The sequence below is a fragment of the Parambassis ranga genome, chromosome 22, assembly GCF_900634625.1.
Source record: "Parambassis ranga chromosome 22, fParRan2.1, whole genome shotgun sequence".
NCBI classification, from domain to species: Eukaryota; Metazoa; Chordata; class Actinopteri; family Ambassidae; genus Parambassis; species Parambassis ranga.
Window position 1 is genome coordinate 1,712,580 of NC_041042.1, and position 18,888 is coordinate 1,731,467.

The 18,888-nt window shown below is 50.0% G+C and overlaps 1 protein-coding gene across 3 annotated transcripts; it reads right to left on the bottom strand.

Moving 5' to 3' along the window:
- Positions 1-2,196: 2,196 nt before the first annotated feature.
- LOC114427971 (synaptotagmin-16-like) lies at positions 2,197-18,577 on the bottom strand. Of its 3 annotated transcripts, none has more exons than XM_028396223.1 (7): positions 18,319-18,577; positions 10,110-10,283; positions 7,904-8,158; positions 6,855-7,096; positions 5,579-6,043; positions 5,307-5,496; positions 2,197-5,215 (listed from the first exon to the last, which is right to left on the bottom strand). In XM_028396223.1, exons 1-7 carry the CDS (start codon positions 18,329-18,331, stop codon positions 4,902-4,904), a joined length of 1,653 nt encoding a protein of 550 aa, XP_028252024.1. In that variant the 5' UTR covers positions 18,332-18,577; the 3' UTR covers positions 2,197-4,901. The 3 variants fall into 3 exon arrangements, with proteins under 3 accessions (XP_028252024.1, XP_028252023.1, XP_028252022.1); XM_028396222.1 differs by lacking the exon at positions 18,319-18,577 and adding an exon at positions 16,170-16,569 and having other exon boundaries at positions 5,579-6,040; XM_028396221.1 differs by lacking the exon at positions 18,319-18,577 and adding an exon at positions 16,170-16,564.
- Positions 18,578-18,888: the final 311 nt, after the last annotated feature.

Sequence of the window (18,888 nt, forward strand, 5' to 3'; positions counted from 1 at the left end):
TGGGAAGAGTGTGTGTGTGTGTGTGTGTGTGTGTGTGTGTGTGTGTGTACTGATCACTGCACATATCTTCATGACTTTTGAATCCTCTGGAGGAGCTGGCTCTGTCAGGGTCTCGTTGGACCCTCTAACATCCACCAACAGTCACAGGTGTAGAGGTGTCAGCTGCTGCTGTGCGGGTGGAGGCAGCTGGACCACCCCCCTGTCTCCAGCTCTCCCCGCTCCCTGCTGGCGGCTGACGGAGCTCCCCACCTCCACCAGTGAACCCGTTAGAAACGCGCCTTACCTTGACCGGACCTGCGGCGCTGACAGCTTCTGTCCTCGGCGTCACATCCACCGTCCTCACGCCGACGTCGCGTGGCTGCAGCTCGGCCTGAAGTCGGAGCGCGGCTCGGTTCTCCTGCAGGGCGGATCCGCGGACGGGCTGAGACGCTCGCTGCTCTCCAGACTCCTAAAATATCCCGCGCACGGCAACAGGAGGACAACACACACCGCTCCGCGCGCGCCCCCATTGGTCCTCGCGGAGGCAGATGTTTCCTGTTGCTAGGAGACAGAGTGAGCGCGGCGTGACGTGGCAGCATCTTCCCAGCAGCGTTCAGGCGGCGCTGCGTGGTCTGTGCTCCTCCACAGCTTTAGAGACTTCTCAGAGGACACAGGGGCAGAGACACAGGGACAGAGACACAGGGAGAGAGACACAGGGACAGAGACACAGAGGCAGAGACACAGGGGCAGAGGACACAGGGACAGAGACACAGAGGCAGAGACACAGGGGCAGAGGACACAGGGACAGAGACACAGAGGCAGAGACACAGGGGCAGAGGACACAGGGACAGAGACACAGAGGCAGAGACACAGGGGCAGAGGACACAGGGACAGAGACACAGGGGCAGAGACACAGGGACAGAGACACAGGGGCAGAGGACACAGGAACAGAGACACAGGTGCAGGGGACACAGGGGCGGAGACACAGGGACAGAGACACAGGGGCAGAGGACACAGGGACAGAGACACAGAGGCAGAGACACAGGGGCAGAGGACACAGGGACAGAGACACAGAGGCAGAGACACAGGGGCAGAGGACACAGGGACAGAGACACAGAGGCAGAGACACAGGGGCAGAGGACACAGGGACAGAGACACAGGGGCAGAGACACAGGGACAGAGACACAGGGGCAGAGGACACAGGAACAGAGACACAGGTGCAGGGGACACAGGGGCGGAGACACAGGGACAGAGACACAGGGGCAGAGGACACAGGGGCAGAGGACACAGGGACAGAGACACAGGGACAGAGGACACAGGGACAGAGACACAGGGGCAGGGGACACAGGGGCAGAGACACAGGGGCAGAGGACACAGGGGCAGGGGACACAGGGGCAGAGACACAGGGGCAGAGGACACAGGGACAGAGGACACAGGGACAGGGGACACAGACACAGGGGCAGAGGACACAGAGACTGACAAGTCCCTGTGTCCTCTGTCCACACACCTTAGGTCCAGCTGGTCAAACTGTGAGGCTGCTGGAGTGTGTTGTTGTCGTTTTTCTTTGTGTTTATGAACATTGTGTGTGTCTGTGTCTCACTGTGGTCCCTCTCTGTCCCTTTGATGATGTTTGTTTATGTTAACATTCATTTGGTCAGTTCTGTGTGTACTTGTGTTTCGTTATTATTATTATTATTATTATTATTATTAACAGCTTTTGTGGTGGTTTTGTGTATTTTATCTAAGAACAGTAATAGAAACAAAAATATCCACAATAAATTAGAAGGTAACCCTTAATAAAAGGAGGGAGTTCATTTTAATAATAATAATCAAATAAGGGGGAAATAAACGTTAGATTATATTTATCCACATTAAGTGAATAAACATAGACTGTCATCTCCAAAGTAAACAAGCTGGTGTAAACATGGTGTAAACAAACGACAGTCCATGTTCCAGGGTGAATCTGAGGCATCTGTTGCCAAAGATTAGACTAAACTCCCTCAAAACACTCCGATACTTTCCCTAATCTCTAATCCCCCTCAGCAGGATTTCCTCCGAGTGTTTAGGGCAAAGATTTAAAACAGGAAATCTGACAGAGCAGCAGGCTGAGTGTGTGTGTGTGTGTGTGTGTGTGTTCTGGACTCTACAAAGAATGAAGACATCTGAAGGGAGCTCAGAGGACAGGCGGAGCCAGGCAAACAGACGGAGGGCAGACGCTTCCACAGCAGGGATCTCCTGCCTTTTTTTATTGGCAACCACAAAACTTGGTACAAAAAGTGCTTTCTGGGTGCTGCGGGGGCTCAACATGCACGGCCAAAACCAGGGCCGCAGGTCCGGTGCACAGAGGACGGCTTCACCTGAGACACCCCCACTCTGTGCTTCCACGGTCTGTGCACACGGTGGAGGAGTCTGTACAAAACACAACAGACCCCGCTCTGTGTGGAAGGTGGAGCAGGAGGCCGTTAGCCTAGCTATTAGCCTAGCATTAGCCTAGCATCACTGGCAGCGTCACATATGGACACTCTGTTAGACGCACGTCCATGTTTTATTTTAACACTTTGTTTCACTTTTAATCACTAATTTCTTACGTTTAGGCACAAAAACGACTTCAATTATAAAATATTCTCGTTACCGTGGTAACAGGCTCTTCCCCCCCATCTACAGCCCCTCCTGGTGTCTATTCCTGACACTGGAGGACTCTTACTGGTCTTTGACCAGCCCTGGTCCTGGCCTCCACCACTAAAACCTTCCACACATGCAGTCCACAAGAAACGCACCACGAGGAAGGCTTCATGCAAGTGTGTGTGTGTGTGTGTGTGTGTGTGTGTGTGTGTGTGTGTGTGTGTGTGTGTGGGGGGGGGGGGGGGGGGGTTACAGGCACTTCATCAGTATTACATCTGCAGCAGTCATGATTGTCTCACATCTGTAATACAACCTGGAGTCTGAAACTGAGCATGCACGAGTGTCCATACAATCCCGGGGCGTGTTTAAGAACAGCGTTTTATAAAATATAAATAGATATGCTTCAGTACAACAACTCCACATGCATAAAATATACCCACTTCTACACAAACTACAGTAAATATTGATGAGCTGCCAGTTTCCTGGCAGGACGCTGCTTTCACCTCTGCTCCAGGCTAACTTTAGCCCACAGAGTTACTCGTTACCCATCATGCTCGGAGGCTTGTGCTGCCTGACCAGTTCTTAGAGTGTGTCTTGGTGGTTTTGTGCTATAATACAACAGCTAACAAGCTCGTGTTTGTGTCTTCTACAGCCGATATAAAAACATCTAACCAGAGACGTGTTAGCTGTAGCTTTGCAGAGTTAGCATGAATTCATGTGCAAGACAGACGTCAGGTTTCCTGGATAATAATGTTAATTAGCGTGCCTGCTGCAGCTAATAAAAGTCAGACACTCAAAGATCGAAGTTCCTGTCAGGAGAGCACGGCCCAGGTTATCCAAAATAAACCATTTCACACATGAACCTGCCAAACAAACAGAAGCTGCGACAGCGTTCTGAGCTCATTTTAAAGCAGAACGTTAGTGTCAGACGCTAACAGCAGAGAGCTAACAAGACTCTGGTTGTGGTCTTTGACTCCAAACTACATTATTTTGGTCTTTATACAAAATAATATCGACAGCTAAATAACAGGCGAATCCTCTGGAGGAGTGTGAGCCGGCTGCAGCTCCTGTCGTCCCACCGCGCTTCATGTATACCTGAAATAAACCTGCAGCTTTAAGGTTCTGCACAGCGCTCACAGCAGCGTCTGCATCCAGCAGATACAGAGTGAATCCATTCACGTGTCCTTCAACAGTTCATGTTCTGCTGCTCTGAATCATTTATACATCTGCCAGCTCGCCTCTTACAAAGGGTGGATGTGATGAAGATGAAGGCGGTGGAAGACGATGCAACAACCTCCTGAAGTCACCAAAAAGCTGCTGTTACCTGCCCGAGGAAAAACAAACCAGCAGCCACACCTCTGTGTGTGTGTGTGTGTGTGTGTGTGTGTGCGTGAACCCCTGAGGGTTTGGAGCTACACAGGCTGTCGACACAAACACATATAATCCGCCCTCCGGGCTGAACTGCTGCCTTGTGACTCAAAGACGCTCCGACGGAAAGAGGATGAGCCTTAGCAGCAGCGTCACCGTCATCACACGGCAGCGCTCCACAGCTGTAACTACCAATTACCACCCAGAGGGCGAGAGAAACACACACTTCCAGGCTAATTCATGGCCTGTTATTAACAGCTGCAGAGGCATATTTAAAGCCTCTTCCCTGCTCAGCCATTGATGAGCTTTGCCACGTGGAGGAGGCCGAGCCGCATCATTCAGCGCTGATGAGGCTCGTCTCTGCCGGCTGAAGAGGCTCCAGCTGCTGAGCTTCCTGTGGAGCAGCACGAGCATCAGGAGAATATGAATGAGAGCTGAATATGAATGAGACGCCACTTTACACATAAAATATCTCCCACTCCCGCTCTTCAGTCCTTTTACAGCATTTTAAAGTCACATGGTCCTCCAGCAGTCAGCAGATATCATATTTAACCCCTCTGTATGTGACTATCTTAATAAATCTGATTAGTTTTCAGCTAATGTCTGAAATCAGGCTGACTTCCGCCTTCCAGGACTCATCTGGATGCTAAATCTGCTAGCTTGTAGCTCGGCTTCGATCTGGTTTTAGCTGACCGTTTACCATCCAGACCAGCCCTGAACAGATTTCTGTTCCAGGTTCCTCTCACTGCACCACACGCTCAGCGCTAATTTACTTTCCACAAAAAAAAGAAACCAAAGCGGCGAAGACAAACTCTCAGCTCCTCTTTGAAGGACGACAGACGAATAGTTCCAGGTTTGTGTGGCTATGCTGTCCAACTTCATGCATCATCCTCCAGTCTGCAAACCTCCACCCCGTCCCACAGGCAGCGACGTTACGCCTCCAGCAGGACGTGCCAGCGGCACACCTGCTGTCCCCGGCTCTCCTTCATGTCCTGCCAGTGGAGCTGCTCCTCCTCGCCGCTGCTGTTCTGGCCCAGAGCGATCCAGCCCACCATCTCTTTGCGCTTCATGCTGCGGCGGTTGTAGATGGAGATCAGCAGCGTGACGTCCGACAGTTGGAACAGCGCCACCTGGAAGACAAACGTCTCCTTGTAGACGGGGTTGGGCTGACCACGACGCACTGATGTCTTACAGCGGGACATCTCCTGACCCACCGAGTTCAGCAGAGACAGCCGGCCGTAGGTGTCTGGACAGGAGGAGGGAGAGAGGAGGAGAAGTGAGGAGGAGTCATGATACAAACGTTAGAATCAGGGCTCAGTGGGAGGCTCCCTGCAGACCTGGGGGTCTGTTGATGGCCAGGTTCCTGAAGTGGCTGCCCTTGATGAGCTCCACAGACATCCGTCCGGTTGTTGCGTTATAGGAGAGACCGACCAGGAGCTCGGGGACGCCGCCGTGGGTCAGAGACTGAGTGGACGAGGCGCTGTCGCTCTGGGACACGGCAGACAGACTCAGCTGGGAGCCCAAGCTCTGAGGAGGGACGTGGACATGTGACCTCAGGCCAGAACAGACACAAGCAGCACGTGAGAAAGCGTCTGTGTTTCGGACTCACCTTGAGGTTACTGCGCGGCTCCAGAAGCAGCGTCGTCTCCATCGCACCCCCCTCCGGGTTGAGCTCTCCCAAATGCAGCAACTTCTCCCCCATCATGCGCTCGCGGGACATCCTGCCTCCCAGCGCATACAGCCGGAACCGGACGGCCGACATCTGCAGGTCGGACGGCTCCAGGCGGGAGAAGCGGAAGGTTTCGTTGAAGTGCGGCAGCGAGCCTTTCTGCACCGACGTCTTGTGCCGCTGTTTCTTGGAGGGCAGGAGGACCATGTGCACCTGCCAGGAGTCCATGCCGCTGCGGGCTTTATCGGGGATGTCCCGGGCTGCGATCACAGAGACCAGGACCTTCTCCAAGTCGGGCTGGTACTCCAGGGAGAGGAGCAGGTCTCCACATTTGGAGATGGGGGTTCGAGGGGTGGAGCTGACGGGCTGAGAGGAGAGCTCATTGAGGAGCGGCGGCTGCTCCTGCTGCCAAAGAAAAGGAGAAAAAAACATGATGTATGAGGAATTAAAGAAGAATGTATCTCTCAGCTGATTGTCTTTTGAAAGGTCTCCTGGTTCTAACCCAGCCAGCCCCGGCCACAACACATCGACCGTGTGGAGTGTGGACAGAGCGGGGCAGAGTGTCGCCGTCGATATGGCTAAGGGTTAATTTAAAAAAAAAAAACATACAACCCCCCACACAAGGGGGCGCTGCAGAGATCCACTCCTGTAGCAGCTGTTTTGGGGCATGTTGCTCAGGCTGCAGCAGCGGTACCTGCTGTAGCTGTTAATGTATAAACACAATGCTGCTACACCACTCACCACAAACTCATGTGTGTTTTAAGTGTGTGTGTGTGTGTGTGTGTGTGTGTGTGTGTGTGTGGGAGGTGTCTACAGCACAGATTGCTCTCCATTCCAAAGTGTGATTTGGTGACTGAGGGGTTGTTAAGACTCCACATCGCTGATCTCCTACGTACATGCACCGAAATACATCTCACATACAAACATATACACACACACACTGTTTACACACACACACACACACACACACCATAATTATTCATGAGATTCTGTTTGTCAGCCAAAGCGTGGGGAGAGCAGGAACTGCAGAGAACCTGAGAGTCTGTGTTTGTTTCTTCTACATGGAGCCTGAGCGGATTAACACAGCAGGCTGATAATCCCCTCACAGCTGAGGGACTACGATACCCCTGCCAGGCATGATGGGTAACGGTAAGGTCATAGTCAGTCCCCCCCCCCCCCATTAAAGAATCAGAGTTGTTACACCAGGCTGCAGTACCTCTGGGCTCCAGGCGGACGAGCTGTCAGTGGCTTCGTTCTTGTCGTTATCCGTCACGTTCTCCGTGTCCTCGCTGCCGTCCGCGGCCTGTCGACGCATGCCCGGGGTGGGGCTGTCCCTGCTGGCTGCCGGCGCCTCCACTCTGACAGCTTTCTCCAGGGAAGGAGCGGACGCCTGCTCGCTCTCCTCCAGTGCGGCGGACAGTGGGTCCAGGAAGCCGTGACGGCCCTGAGCCTCCATTTCTGCAGATAGAAAGTTCAAATCGGTGAGTGGAAGAAGATCAGAGGAGTCAACAGATTGTAGCAGACAGTAGTTAGCATAGCATAGTTAGCAGGTAACAGGCCCTCCAGGTCAATCAGCTGCTAGCATTTGAGACTCCGCCCCCTCACCTGGCTGGTTTGAACATCTCCTCCGGGTCTAATTCAGTCACAGAGATGTAAAAGCAGCTTCCTGAATGCTGTGTGTTTGTGTGTGTTACCATGGTGATTTTTTGTCATCTGTCGGACCTTCTATTTTTTTCTTCCTGATGCAGGAACGCTGTGCGAACAAGCCGTACCTCAGACCAATCAATAGCAATTATCTCCAATTCTCTCTCATTAAGGAAGCTCTGACTGTTATATTGATGGCTGCACAGAGGGGTCACCATGGCAACAGGCCGAGGTGAGTCACCAGCCTGTTGTTATGTGCTGTACCTCGCTCATGTCACTGTGCCGCTCACATGTCAGTTAAAGATGGAGGACACATGATGTGAGCTGAGGCAGAGTGACCCTGACCGAACGATGTCGCCGCCCACCACACAGCTGCTGCTGTGATCAAAACAAAGCTGCTGCTGTGTGGAGCAGGAAAGTTACACTGGAAATAAGGAAAGGGAAACTAGCTTAAATTAGCTCAGGCAGCACACCAGCTTCAGGTTTATTTCTCTAATTGTCTGCACCTGTGGTCTAGCTGTCAGTGGTTTGGACCAATCAGCATCCTCTGAGGAAGTAGTCTGTCTGTAGACATGCTACGTGCCAGCTCAAAGATCCTCGCAGACATGCTGTGATCAGTACCTTCACAGTCTGACGGCTCAGTGCTGCCCTCTTCGTGGTCTGACAGTCGGGTGAACTTGTGGCGTCGACCCAACGACAGCTGGGCCTGCTGGACCTGCTGGGACTGCTGCTCGGAGCCAGTAGCCGCCGCCGCCGTGCTGCGGAAACTCTGCGAGCGTGACACAGAGATCTCAAACTGTTTCAGGACCTCATCCTCGCTGTCAGAGGAGCTGCTGATGTCGTCATCGTCCTCGTCGCCGCCGCCGTAGCTGTCCACTGGAGGGAGGTGAACACAGGGAAACAGAGGGAGAGATAAACAGGGAAAAACTGGGAGAGTTCAGGAGAGGAGAGGAATCCAGACAGCGAAGAGAAGAAGAACAGCGCGTGAGCGTTACAGAGCTGAGGCTAACACCTCTATGCAGATGACACACTGCTATCTTTGACCAAAGTTTCTACCACTCCAGCTTCCACCAGTTGGAAGTGGCCGCTCACTTCCTCCTCAAGATGGAGGAACCTGTATGAGAAAAGTATGAGCTTTTGGTCTCCCTCAAGTGGCCACTCAAAGAACTGCACTTCCTCTCTACAGCTTGACTCAAATAGTTTCAAATAATGTTTAATTTTCTTGTTTTTAGACGACAACCATGAGTCAGGGCGTCTTTTCCTGCTCCTTTGATGAGTCGAATCATTAGAAGTTAATGACATATTGAAGAGGAACACTGAGTCCACACTCTGTGGTTGTTTCTTCATTTTGCTGCACTTGACTCGTGAACAAAAAGAACTATTGAATCCCCGCCGCCTTCACAGACGCAGCAGCCATTCAGTGCTGTGTGGGAGTAAAACCATCCACAGTGAGTGAACACACACGCTCTCCTGATGAAGGTAATAGCGTGTTGGAGGGTCACTTCACTTCCTTCATAACTGGATAGCAACAGCAGAGTGAGCGGCGCGGCGGCGGCGGCGGAGTGATCAGCCTCCCCCTCTCTAAACTGCAGGTCACAGTATGCACCTGAGCGGTCACCATGGTAATCAGAAGAAAAGGAAGGGAGGCGAGTGACCGCTCCACTGCCACAGTGGAGTAATGTGGCTCAATGATTATATTGATCAAACAGCACAGGTTGACTGACGGTTCCACCTGCTGAGGACTTCCCGGAGAGGACACAATGATCCAATTACAATAACTATAATAATAATAATAATGTATTTCTTATATGCATTTGAACAATACTTTCATGTGTAAATATGTTCATATAGTCATATTTACATTCATATGTATTTATTTAGGCATAAACATTAACCCACAGTCAACAGAATCATTTGCTTCCGTCTTAGACCCGCCCACCGAAACTTATGAAGCCAAAGAACCGTAAGGAAATATGAAATATGCAGCAACCTGTGTATGATGTTGAAAAGCTCTGCGCTGTGTCCAGCTGCCCTACCTCGTCCTGTGGAGCTCCAGAGGGGTTTGAGCTGTGAACGTGGCGCAGAGACTCTGAACAGGATGTTTGTTCAGGAAATACCAGAAGCTCCACCTGCTACAGGTGGAGAGCCAACAAACCAGCTCAGCCTCTGCTCACAGTCTGGATAAAGCCACCCACAGGGCATTGTTTACATTAGCATCACTGTTAGCAGCACTGTTAGCATCAGTGCTGAACATTAAAGATCATTCATAACTCTGCCAAGGAGAACCCCTTCAGTCTTCATCATCAGCCTCATTGATTCTGTCCTCCTGTCTTCATCTGGTTCAGCCAATAAAAGCTACAAAAATATGACCAAAGTGAAGCTAGCATCACACACACATGTGTGTGTCTGTGACCTGCTCTGTGACCTTTGCTCTGTGGGTGTTTCTCTGTTTGACAAGAGGGAGGAAGGAAAGTCTACAAACCGTGTCTCTCTGCAGCGCTCTTATTATTCTGTTCTTCAAGGTTTCGCCATGTTAAGATTTTTGTTGCGAGCTCTGAGTCAGCTCTTTCTCTCGTACGTACACACTCGCCCACAGAAATCACAGCACAAATACAAACTCGCCCACCTTCTCTGTCACTGAAGAGTTTAATGGGAGGAGGCGTGCGCGCTCTCTCTCTCTCTGACAGGGTTCAGGTTGTGTAACAAGACACAAAACCTCCACTACTGTATCCTTGATGATGTTTAATAACTAACCCGTGATGCATTCAAGGACCATGGGAAGTTAAAAAGCTCCAGAACAGTAACTGAGCGGGGTGTCATCACTCACCAAGCCCCTGGCGGATCCCTGCCCGTCCCTTCTTGCGGCGGCCATGTTGTTCGAGGCAGGGCAGCCCGCCGACGCGTGAGAAGCAGAGCTTCTTGTTGATGAAGAGGAAGAGGACGGCCAACGCAACGATGAAGACGCCCACCGCAGACAGGAAGCCGATGGCCTCCGGGGTGACTGGCAGGAGGAGGGAGAGGGAGAGGGGACACACAATGACACACTGATCAGACCACACAAACAGACAGCCTGACACACACACACACACACAGACACACACACAGTACGCATGGTACATGTGATACATACAGACAGAACGAGTGAGACTTTAGTATCCGAGTCACCCGGTGCTCAACAGCACAGTAAAAACAGCTGCTCAGTGCCTTGCTCAAGGGCACTGACGGAGGAGAAAACAGGTCATTACTGAGCCATGGAGTCAATGTTAACCCCTTCATGAACAGCAAGATACAGTTGTTAGCATTAGCCTCAGACATGGAGGAGATTAGCTTGATGCACATGGCACTGTGGCAGGTTACCGGACTGGGGTTGCTAAGCTACATCTAAGCTACATCTGGGATGTTGTAGGAAACTGTAAACGAACTCAGCAGCTGATTGGACGATCAGCATAACATATGTAACAACTTCCAGAGCAGCCTGCAGGACCTTCACACGTGTTTTTGACATGTTGTCTCTGTGGGAAAAGCTGCTAGAACACATCAGTGAAGAAACCTTTAGTCTCCTACACCTCAAAAGTGAAACTAAGAAATCAAATCCGACTACAGCGGGATTCAGGCCAGATCCAGATATATCCAGAGTTTTTTTCTGAGTCTGAACAATGCGTATCTGGATATATCCGGATAGATCTCGATCCACCTCTCGGAGGTGGAGCTAGCCGGATTGACTTACATCACAACACAAATGCAGCTAGCAAATCCAGCTAACGCCGTAATACTTCTGGTTCACGGGGACAGTGTCCGGGTCGCGTACAAAAGCCGTATGTAAACAACAATCGAACTACGACAGCTTTGCCCCGAGTTTATTTTCCACAGGGCTGCAAAGGAATAAACTGCTTTTTGAACCAAAAAAAACAAAAGAACGAACGACACGGGACAAAAAAAAACACACGACACACACACATGTGGTCCTACCGCGGCCTGAATGGACTCTGTATATTACGAGGCGCCACCTAGCGGTTTGGAGGACAACAAACAAGCCGGGTTAAGCTGGGTTGAGCACGGACACACTGTGATTTGAAAACAGATCTGAACATATTCAGATTAAAGTCGATCTGGATTCAATCCTACTCTAGCTGGACTGACTCTCTCCACTTTGAACGGGGCCTAAGATCACGCCCCTGTTCTGCTGTCACAGTGGGGTGCCTGGACCAGGACCTCTTTAAAAACTGGCAGACATTTTTTCATTAAGAAGGAAGAAGTTGGAAGAATTCAGAGCGGATGGGAAAGAAAAGTGGGTGAACGTCAGAGAAGAGAGATGAACTGAGGTGGAGACATGAAGAGAGCACTGCTCTGCTCTCAATGAGGCGACTTAGGCTCTGAATAGAAATGCATAACGAGTGGAAGGGGGGGGGGGGGGGCAACACGGCCGTCTCCGGTTTCCTCGGCAACGCTTCAGCGAGCAAAAATCAATGAGAGCTGAGTACACATCCCACAGAGAAGCACTCGACAGCGTATGAGTCCGTGAGGATGAAATACTACGATTTATCTGATTCAACCTTTTGTCTCTGTCATTCAGGAGAAGCTGGACTCACAGATGTTCCTGATCAACACACCCAGTCACAGCCTCTGCTTATTTTACACTGTTTAACCCTGTGTTGGACAAACATGACTGCTGGTCATGTGTCAGTCAGTCATGACTTCCTGGTTGTGCAGAAAAGAAAGATAACAGGAGCTGAAAGAACAACATTCAGGTTAGCCACACACATGCTAATGTTGCTAAATAACTAGCAGGAGCAGCTTTAGAAGACGAACCTGCAACAACAAAACGTATTGATTAGAGCATCAGTATTGTGCCAATAGAAAGATGACTAATAAATGAATGTAGAACGCACATTGAGGTGAACACAGCACGGCGGTGTGTTCGGGTGCGGCTGTAAAAAGGAGTTTCCCCTCTCAGCTGCTCAGACACTGAGCTCAGTGTTGGAGAATCAGAGCCTCCTACTGTCTGCACCCAGATGGACAGGAAGAAACCCCGGGTTAGTCTGTCCTCACACCTGCTGCACACAGACACACACACACACACACACACACACACACAGACACAGACACACCAAACACACACACACACCAAACACACACACCAAACACACACACACACACACACAGACACACACACACACAGACACCAAAAACACACACACACCCACACACACCAAACACACACACACAGACACACCAAACACACACACAGGCACAGACAGACACCAAACACACACACACACACACCAAACACACACACACACACACACAGACAGACACCAAACACACACACACACACACACACACCAAACACACACACACACACAGACAGACACCAAACACACACACACACACACTAAACACACACACAGGCACACACACACACACCAAACACACAGACACACACAGACACACACCAAACACACACACACACACACACAGACAGACACCAAACACACACACACACACACACACACACCAAACACACACACACACACAGACAGACACCAAACACACACACACACACACTAAACACACACACAGGCACACACACACACACCAAACACACAGACACACACAGACACACACCAAACACACACACACACCAAACACACACACACACCAAACACACACACCAAACACACAGGCACACACACACAGGCACAGACACACCAAACACACACACACAGACACCAAACACACACACAGGCACACACACACATGCACACAGACACACACACACACACACACACACACACACAGACACACACCACACACACACAGACACACACACACACACACACACACACACACACACACACACACACACAGACACACACACACACACACACACACACACACACAGCACACACACACACACAGACACACACACAGAGACACACACACACACACACACACATGCACACACACACACACACACACCAAACACACACACACAGGCACACACACACACATGCACACAGACACACACAGACACACACACACACACACTCCTCCCATATTAGATAACCTGTGGAAGGTGATCACAGCAGCAGGAAGTCGTCCGGCTCATGTATGAATATCTGTACAAACCAGGATCAGGGAGGCGACGTGACCCAGGAGTCAATAAGAGGCGTCAGATCAGGGACGGAGCGATCGATACAACATCCACTAATCTGTGACAGACACACGTTCTGAGGGGCTGTGTGTGTGTGTGAATACTGAGTCCTCTGATTACTATGCGGCCGCTGACTTCTCTCCAGAGGAGAGGAGCACTTTGATGTGAGGCTTAGATGAAGACGGAGGAGGGAAAAGAAGTCGCACGGCGGCGAACGCCACGTCTGTGAGCGCTAATTAACAAGAGATACGAGGAGGAAGAACGCGGTTCAGCGTGCAATAAAAGAAGCGCCTGCTGACGGCCCCGGGTCGCTGTGAGGTCACCGATCAATGTGGGTAATTAGTGTCATACATGTATACTACGTCTGCACCAGCTCAGTTTAATGAGGATTCATCTTCTGCAGCACTGGAGCTGGAGAGAAAAACACATCTGCATGTATGAACACGGAGAGTCTGGAAGCATGGAAGAAGTCCACCTAGTGGCCACTGGAGGAACTGCAGCTTTTGGTGCTTCTCAGATTGATCACACCTTTTTTTTAAGCAAGTGAGCATTTGTCAAGCTAACACCTTGGCTTAGTGCCTTGCTCAAAAGCACTTATGAAGAAAAAACAGACATTTACTGAGCCATGAGGTCGGTTCTGCACATGTGGACTCACAGCTCAGAGCCAGACACAGCTGTTAGCATTAGCCTAAACTCTGACATGGGTGAGATTAGCCAGCCATGCTAATCCAGCATCCTGCCATCGCAGGAGACATGCAGCAGCTCCTAGAGTGTGCTCATTAGTGTCAAACTTTAACCATGGAGGTCTGTGGGGACTGACTCACTTCTGGAGACAGCCTCAAGTGGACAGTCAAGGAACTGCAGTCTGTGGGACACCCAAGGCTGCTGCTGGCACAGAGTCCCACTAAAACAAAACAAATCTACAGCGGACATGCTAACCGCTAACTACTAGCTTTCAGATGTCCTCTGCTGCTTGTTGGGTTTACTCTGATTGGTTAAGGCCTTCCAAATGTTAATGGACCAAGGACACCACATTCCTGCAGTGACTCATTCTGGCCTCTTGGGGGCCGGTATCCATTCTGTCAATGAAAACCATTACAACAATATGAATTAAACTACCTGTTTTTTCAGTCTCTGAATCTCAGATTATAATCCTGTACACACATCACCTACACTCTACTGAAAGATCCAGGGAGCTCCTGTGACGTTCACTGACACACAAACAGCTGCTGTTATTGCTATCAGGACCCAGATCAGGACACACACACACACACACACACACACACACACCTGAAAATCATAGTTTCCCTGGAAACAGTCCAGTGGCTCTGTTAAGGTATAATGAATGTACTTTTTTCCACCCACATGCAAGAAGGACTGATGTTACCATGGCGCCGTCTGTCTGTTTGTCCTGATTGGCCGAGAGGATGAGAATATCTCAGGGTTAAGAGATGGTGGAAATTAAAGAACCAAAAAAACCTCTGATGCAAAAAGACAGGTCACTTATCTGCACCCGTCACATTACAGACAAATGCCTGAAATCTGTGGGAAGTAGTGTTTATTTTTGTCTTGTTTTTGGTGGGGGGGGGGCATTTAAGGCTTTTCTGTGTAAACATGGAGGTTATCATTGAGCTGTAGAATATTCAAAATGAATAATTCTTTGAGCAGAAAGTGTGTAGTCGTATTTAATGTCAGACCAGTCACCAGTTCATTTAGAAATGCTGATCAATGAGGCCTTTCTAACACCACTGATGTAGAGGCGCCACCTGCTGGTGAAAAGGCTGCATTACAACGGCTGTTTGTTACAACTGTGCTGGAGTTACACAATTTACACATCACGCAAAAAGACAAGCAGCTGCATGAAGAGAGAGAAATAAAAACACTCACACACACACACACACACACACAGGACTACAAAACAATACACATGTGTGTGTGATATACAATACTTGTTACAACTATTACATGACTGTGTTCAGCTCTGAGACCGGGGACCCCACTCCGCCTCTGTTCTTCTGTGGTGCCCTCTATAACTTGTTGTCATCACTCCTACATGTTTCCTACACACTCATACATGAACGGTCACGGTTCTGGGAGGCTTCTGTTAGCATGCTAAGCTAACGTCTTCCTACTGTTGTTTCTGTATCTAGGAGCTGCTAATGTCACGTTTGTCACTCGATACTGCCAGAATCAACAGAGGCTGTCAACAAGAGTGTGTCATCAATTCTTCTTCAACAACACAAAGACACACCACACACGGCTGTGAAACCAACTACACAATCAGGTCTGTGTGTGTCTGTGTAAAATGTGCAATGTGCAAAAAATGACAACAATCCAAAACGATCCCTAGGAGACACAAAATGTCCCGAGACAAAGCAAACATGGCAACAAAGATGAAAAACACACATTGAACTACAACAAAGATGAGGAACTCACAGAAGAACGACTGAACGCCTGCACAGGATGAGCAGAAAGGAGCAGAACTGAACCCTGACCCCACGGCTCCCTGACCCCACGGCTCCCTGGCCCCACGGCTCCCTGACCCCACGGCTCCCTGACCTCACGGCTCCCTGACCTCACGGCTCCTCCTTAACCCGCTCTGTATAAACTTTATAACACAGCCAGGAGCAGACAGACAGACACTGACCATGTGACAGCAGCGTTCTGTCTGACGCCTCCAATAAAATAAAACATCAGCCTGACTGTAACACTGATGACAGCAGCACCACTCACCCTCTCTCCAACCTCGGCCGGCAGCGTTTAGATTTGGTTTGGGGGTTCCTCCTTCACTGGCCATGCCTTCCTCCTCTCCTCTTCCTCACTTTTTTACCCTCTAAACTCTCACTGGGGCAGAAACAAACTCTCAAACCCTCCGTCCTCCTCCGGCTCCTCGGCCTGAACCGTCACTCAGCGCAGCCTTCCTGCCTCTCATTGGGCGAGCCGGACGTCGCTTCCTGAACACCAGCGAGACACAACAACCAGGCGGAGGAATGTGACCGCGCCGCGGGACGACGAAGGCCTGGAACTGTCAGACGGAAGAAGCCGGCTGCACCGTAAACTAGACAAACATAACCTGAGGTGGAGTTCCAGCTGTGCACCTCCTCCACTTTCTGAGGAACTTTAAACACGGAGCCAGCTGCACCAGGCTCAGGCTGATCTGTCATGTTGGACTGGTTAGCCAGGCAGGCGGCTGATCACACACCGACGACAGCCAAGATCCTGACATCACACCTGACGCTGAATACAAGCGGATGGTTTAGTTTTAGACACATTACATGTAAGTAAAATATATTATTATTTTCATAACATATGCAATGTTTTCTTGTCGTTTCAGGGATGAGGCGCCTCCAGTGGAAATTTGATGACTTCTTGTAAATCACTAGTGTCCCTGTTATTATAAATACATTGATTAAAGGGTCGAAAACAAACATATCGGTGACTAATTCATTTTTACATGAATCATCTTTTGTCCGGGATCAGCACGTCGAGCTGAGTCAGACGTTTCCCGTCAGCTGCTCACAGAAACAGGAACAAACATGGATTTGAAGGCAGCTTCAATTTCCTGATGCTGCTAATCTCACACACACACACACAGCACTCAAAGCCTCCAAGACAGAGCCATGAATTAGACATCGAAGCAGTCTGTAACTAGGCCACAACACCCAGAATCTCACACACACAGCTCTGATGCTGCCGTGCTTCTTCACTCAGTGGATCATGGTCTTAATGCAGAAATATGACCCAGGGTTCAAGCTGCCTTTCATGTGATTCATTTGTGATGACACTAACTGCAGTTCCTCCACTGTTCATATGACGTGAGTCAGATATAAACACATTTACAGCCTCAAAATAAATGAATAAACCCATCAGAGCTCCTCAGTCGGGGTCACAAGGCCAACACTGAGCTTCAAGTGGCTCTGTAGGAGCCCTGCGGGACCTCGTGGACACTCTGAGGCGCTGCAGCAGCTTCATGTCTTTTCCTCCCCTCCTCGCTCCACCTGCCAGCAGCTGAGTGCTGCTCCTACATGACTCTGCACTGTGAGGGGCTGGATGGAACCCAAAGTAAACATCAGCTGAAGTAACGTCCTACCTGGATCCACACTGCTGAGAGTGTAAACATGTCAGAGACGTACGCCTGCTAAAGCTGGACACACAGAACGCTGCAGCACTAGCTGCTGTTCTGGCTCCTCCTGTGGACAGACCTGGACATGGTCTGAAACACCAAAACAACCAGAACCCTCTCCGTCTGTCTGCTCCACGCGTCCCGCTGCCGGATCTGCCTTCCTGTGAAGGAAATGCCATCTTGGATCCTGCCCGACTTGTTCCTGGTGTTTACTTTTGACTCTTTGAGCTGCGAGGCCACGACAGGGGGGGGGGGGTGTCAGATGGTTTGTGTATCTATAAGGTGAATGTATTCATGCTTGTTATTTGCATAGATGATGCATCCGAGGATTCTGTGCTCTGTAAACTGGAAGAAAAACATCATGAAGGAAGAATGTTTTTAAGATGATAAAAAATACACAACACAGGCTCCACGCTGGCCTGAGCTGCAGCAGCAGTGCAGGGAAAATGTCCTGCACTGTACCTACAAATGCAACTGGAATATATTACACAGACAGTACACAGAGATGATGATGGCAGCAGCAGAACTCCACCACCGAACCCCGCAGGAACCATCACCTTTGTTCTTTCATGATGCGTTTAAATGCTCATAACGTCGCTACAATCACAAATCAACAGTGTTAATGGAGGAGGGATAACTGGCCTACACGTTATGTCGCTGCCACAATAAATCCGAGAGCAGCCTCCATCCCAGCTTCACATCATCATCATCATCATCATCAGAACCGCAGGCAGCGGGCGAGGAGACGGTCGTACTTACTGTCCGAGGCCATGGCTGCTGCTGCTGCTCTTCAGGCTGCCAGCGGAACCGAGTGTGTGATCGGCGGAGAGGAGGCAGCAGCATCCCCGCCGCTCTTCATCCTCCAGACCCGCACCCGCACAACGCTGCACGGCGACGCCTTCACGGACCGTGGGACGTTTTTTATACCACGCTATACCGCTACACTCGTTCTGATTCTTAACTCTTATTACATAGAGAGGCCGGTTATTTTAACATAATAATGTACTAACGCTTCAAAATACTAATATAAGGGAAATGTTTTCTTACCAACATGCAGCTATTACAGGTTGATAAACGTTATTAATCTGCGGTGTGAATTCTAACAATTCATCCGGTGCACGTAATTTAGAACGCGCTGAGCGTAATGACGCAGGTAAGCGTAAACGCGCATGCGTGCTTCAGCGAAAGCGTTTTTTTTTAACCCAAATTCTATATTTTTAAATGAAGTTTCAGCAGTCAAAGTTATTATTTTAGGTTTACATTTAACCAAACATATCTGTCTACCTGTCAGTGTTGTCTGGTGGTCCTGACTGAGTCCCCCAGAGGGGA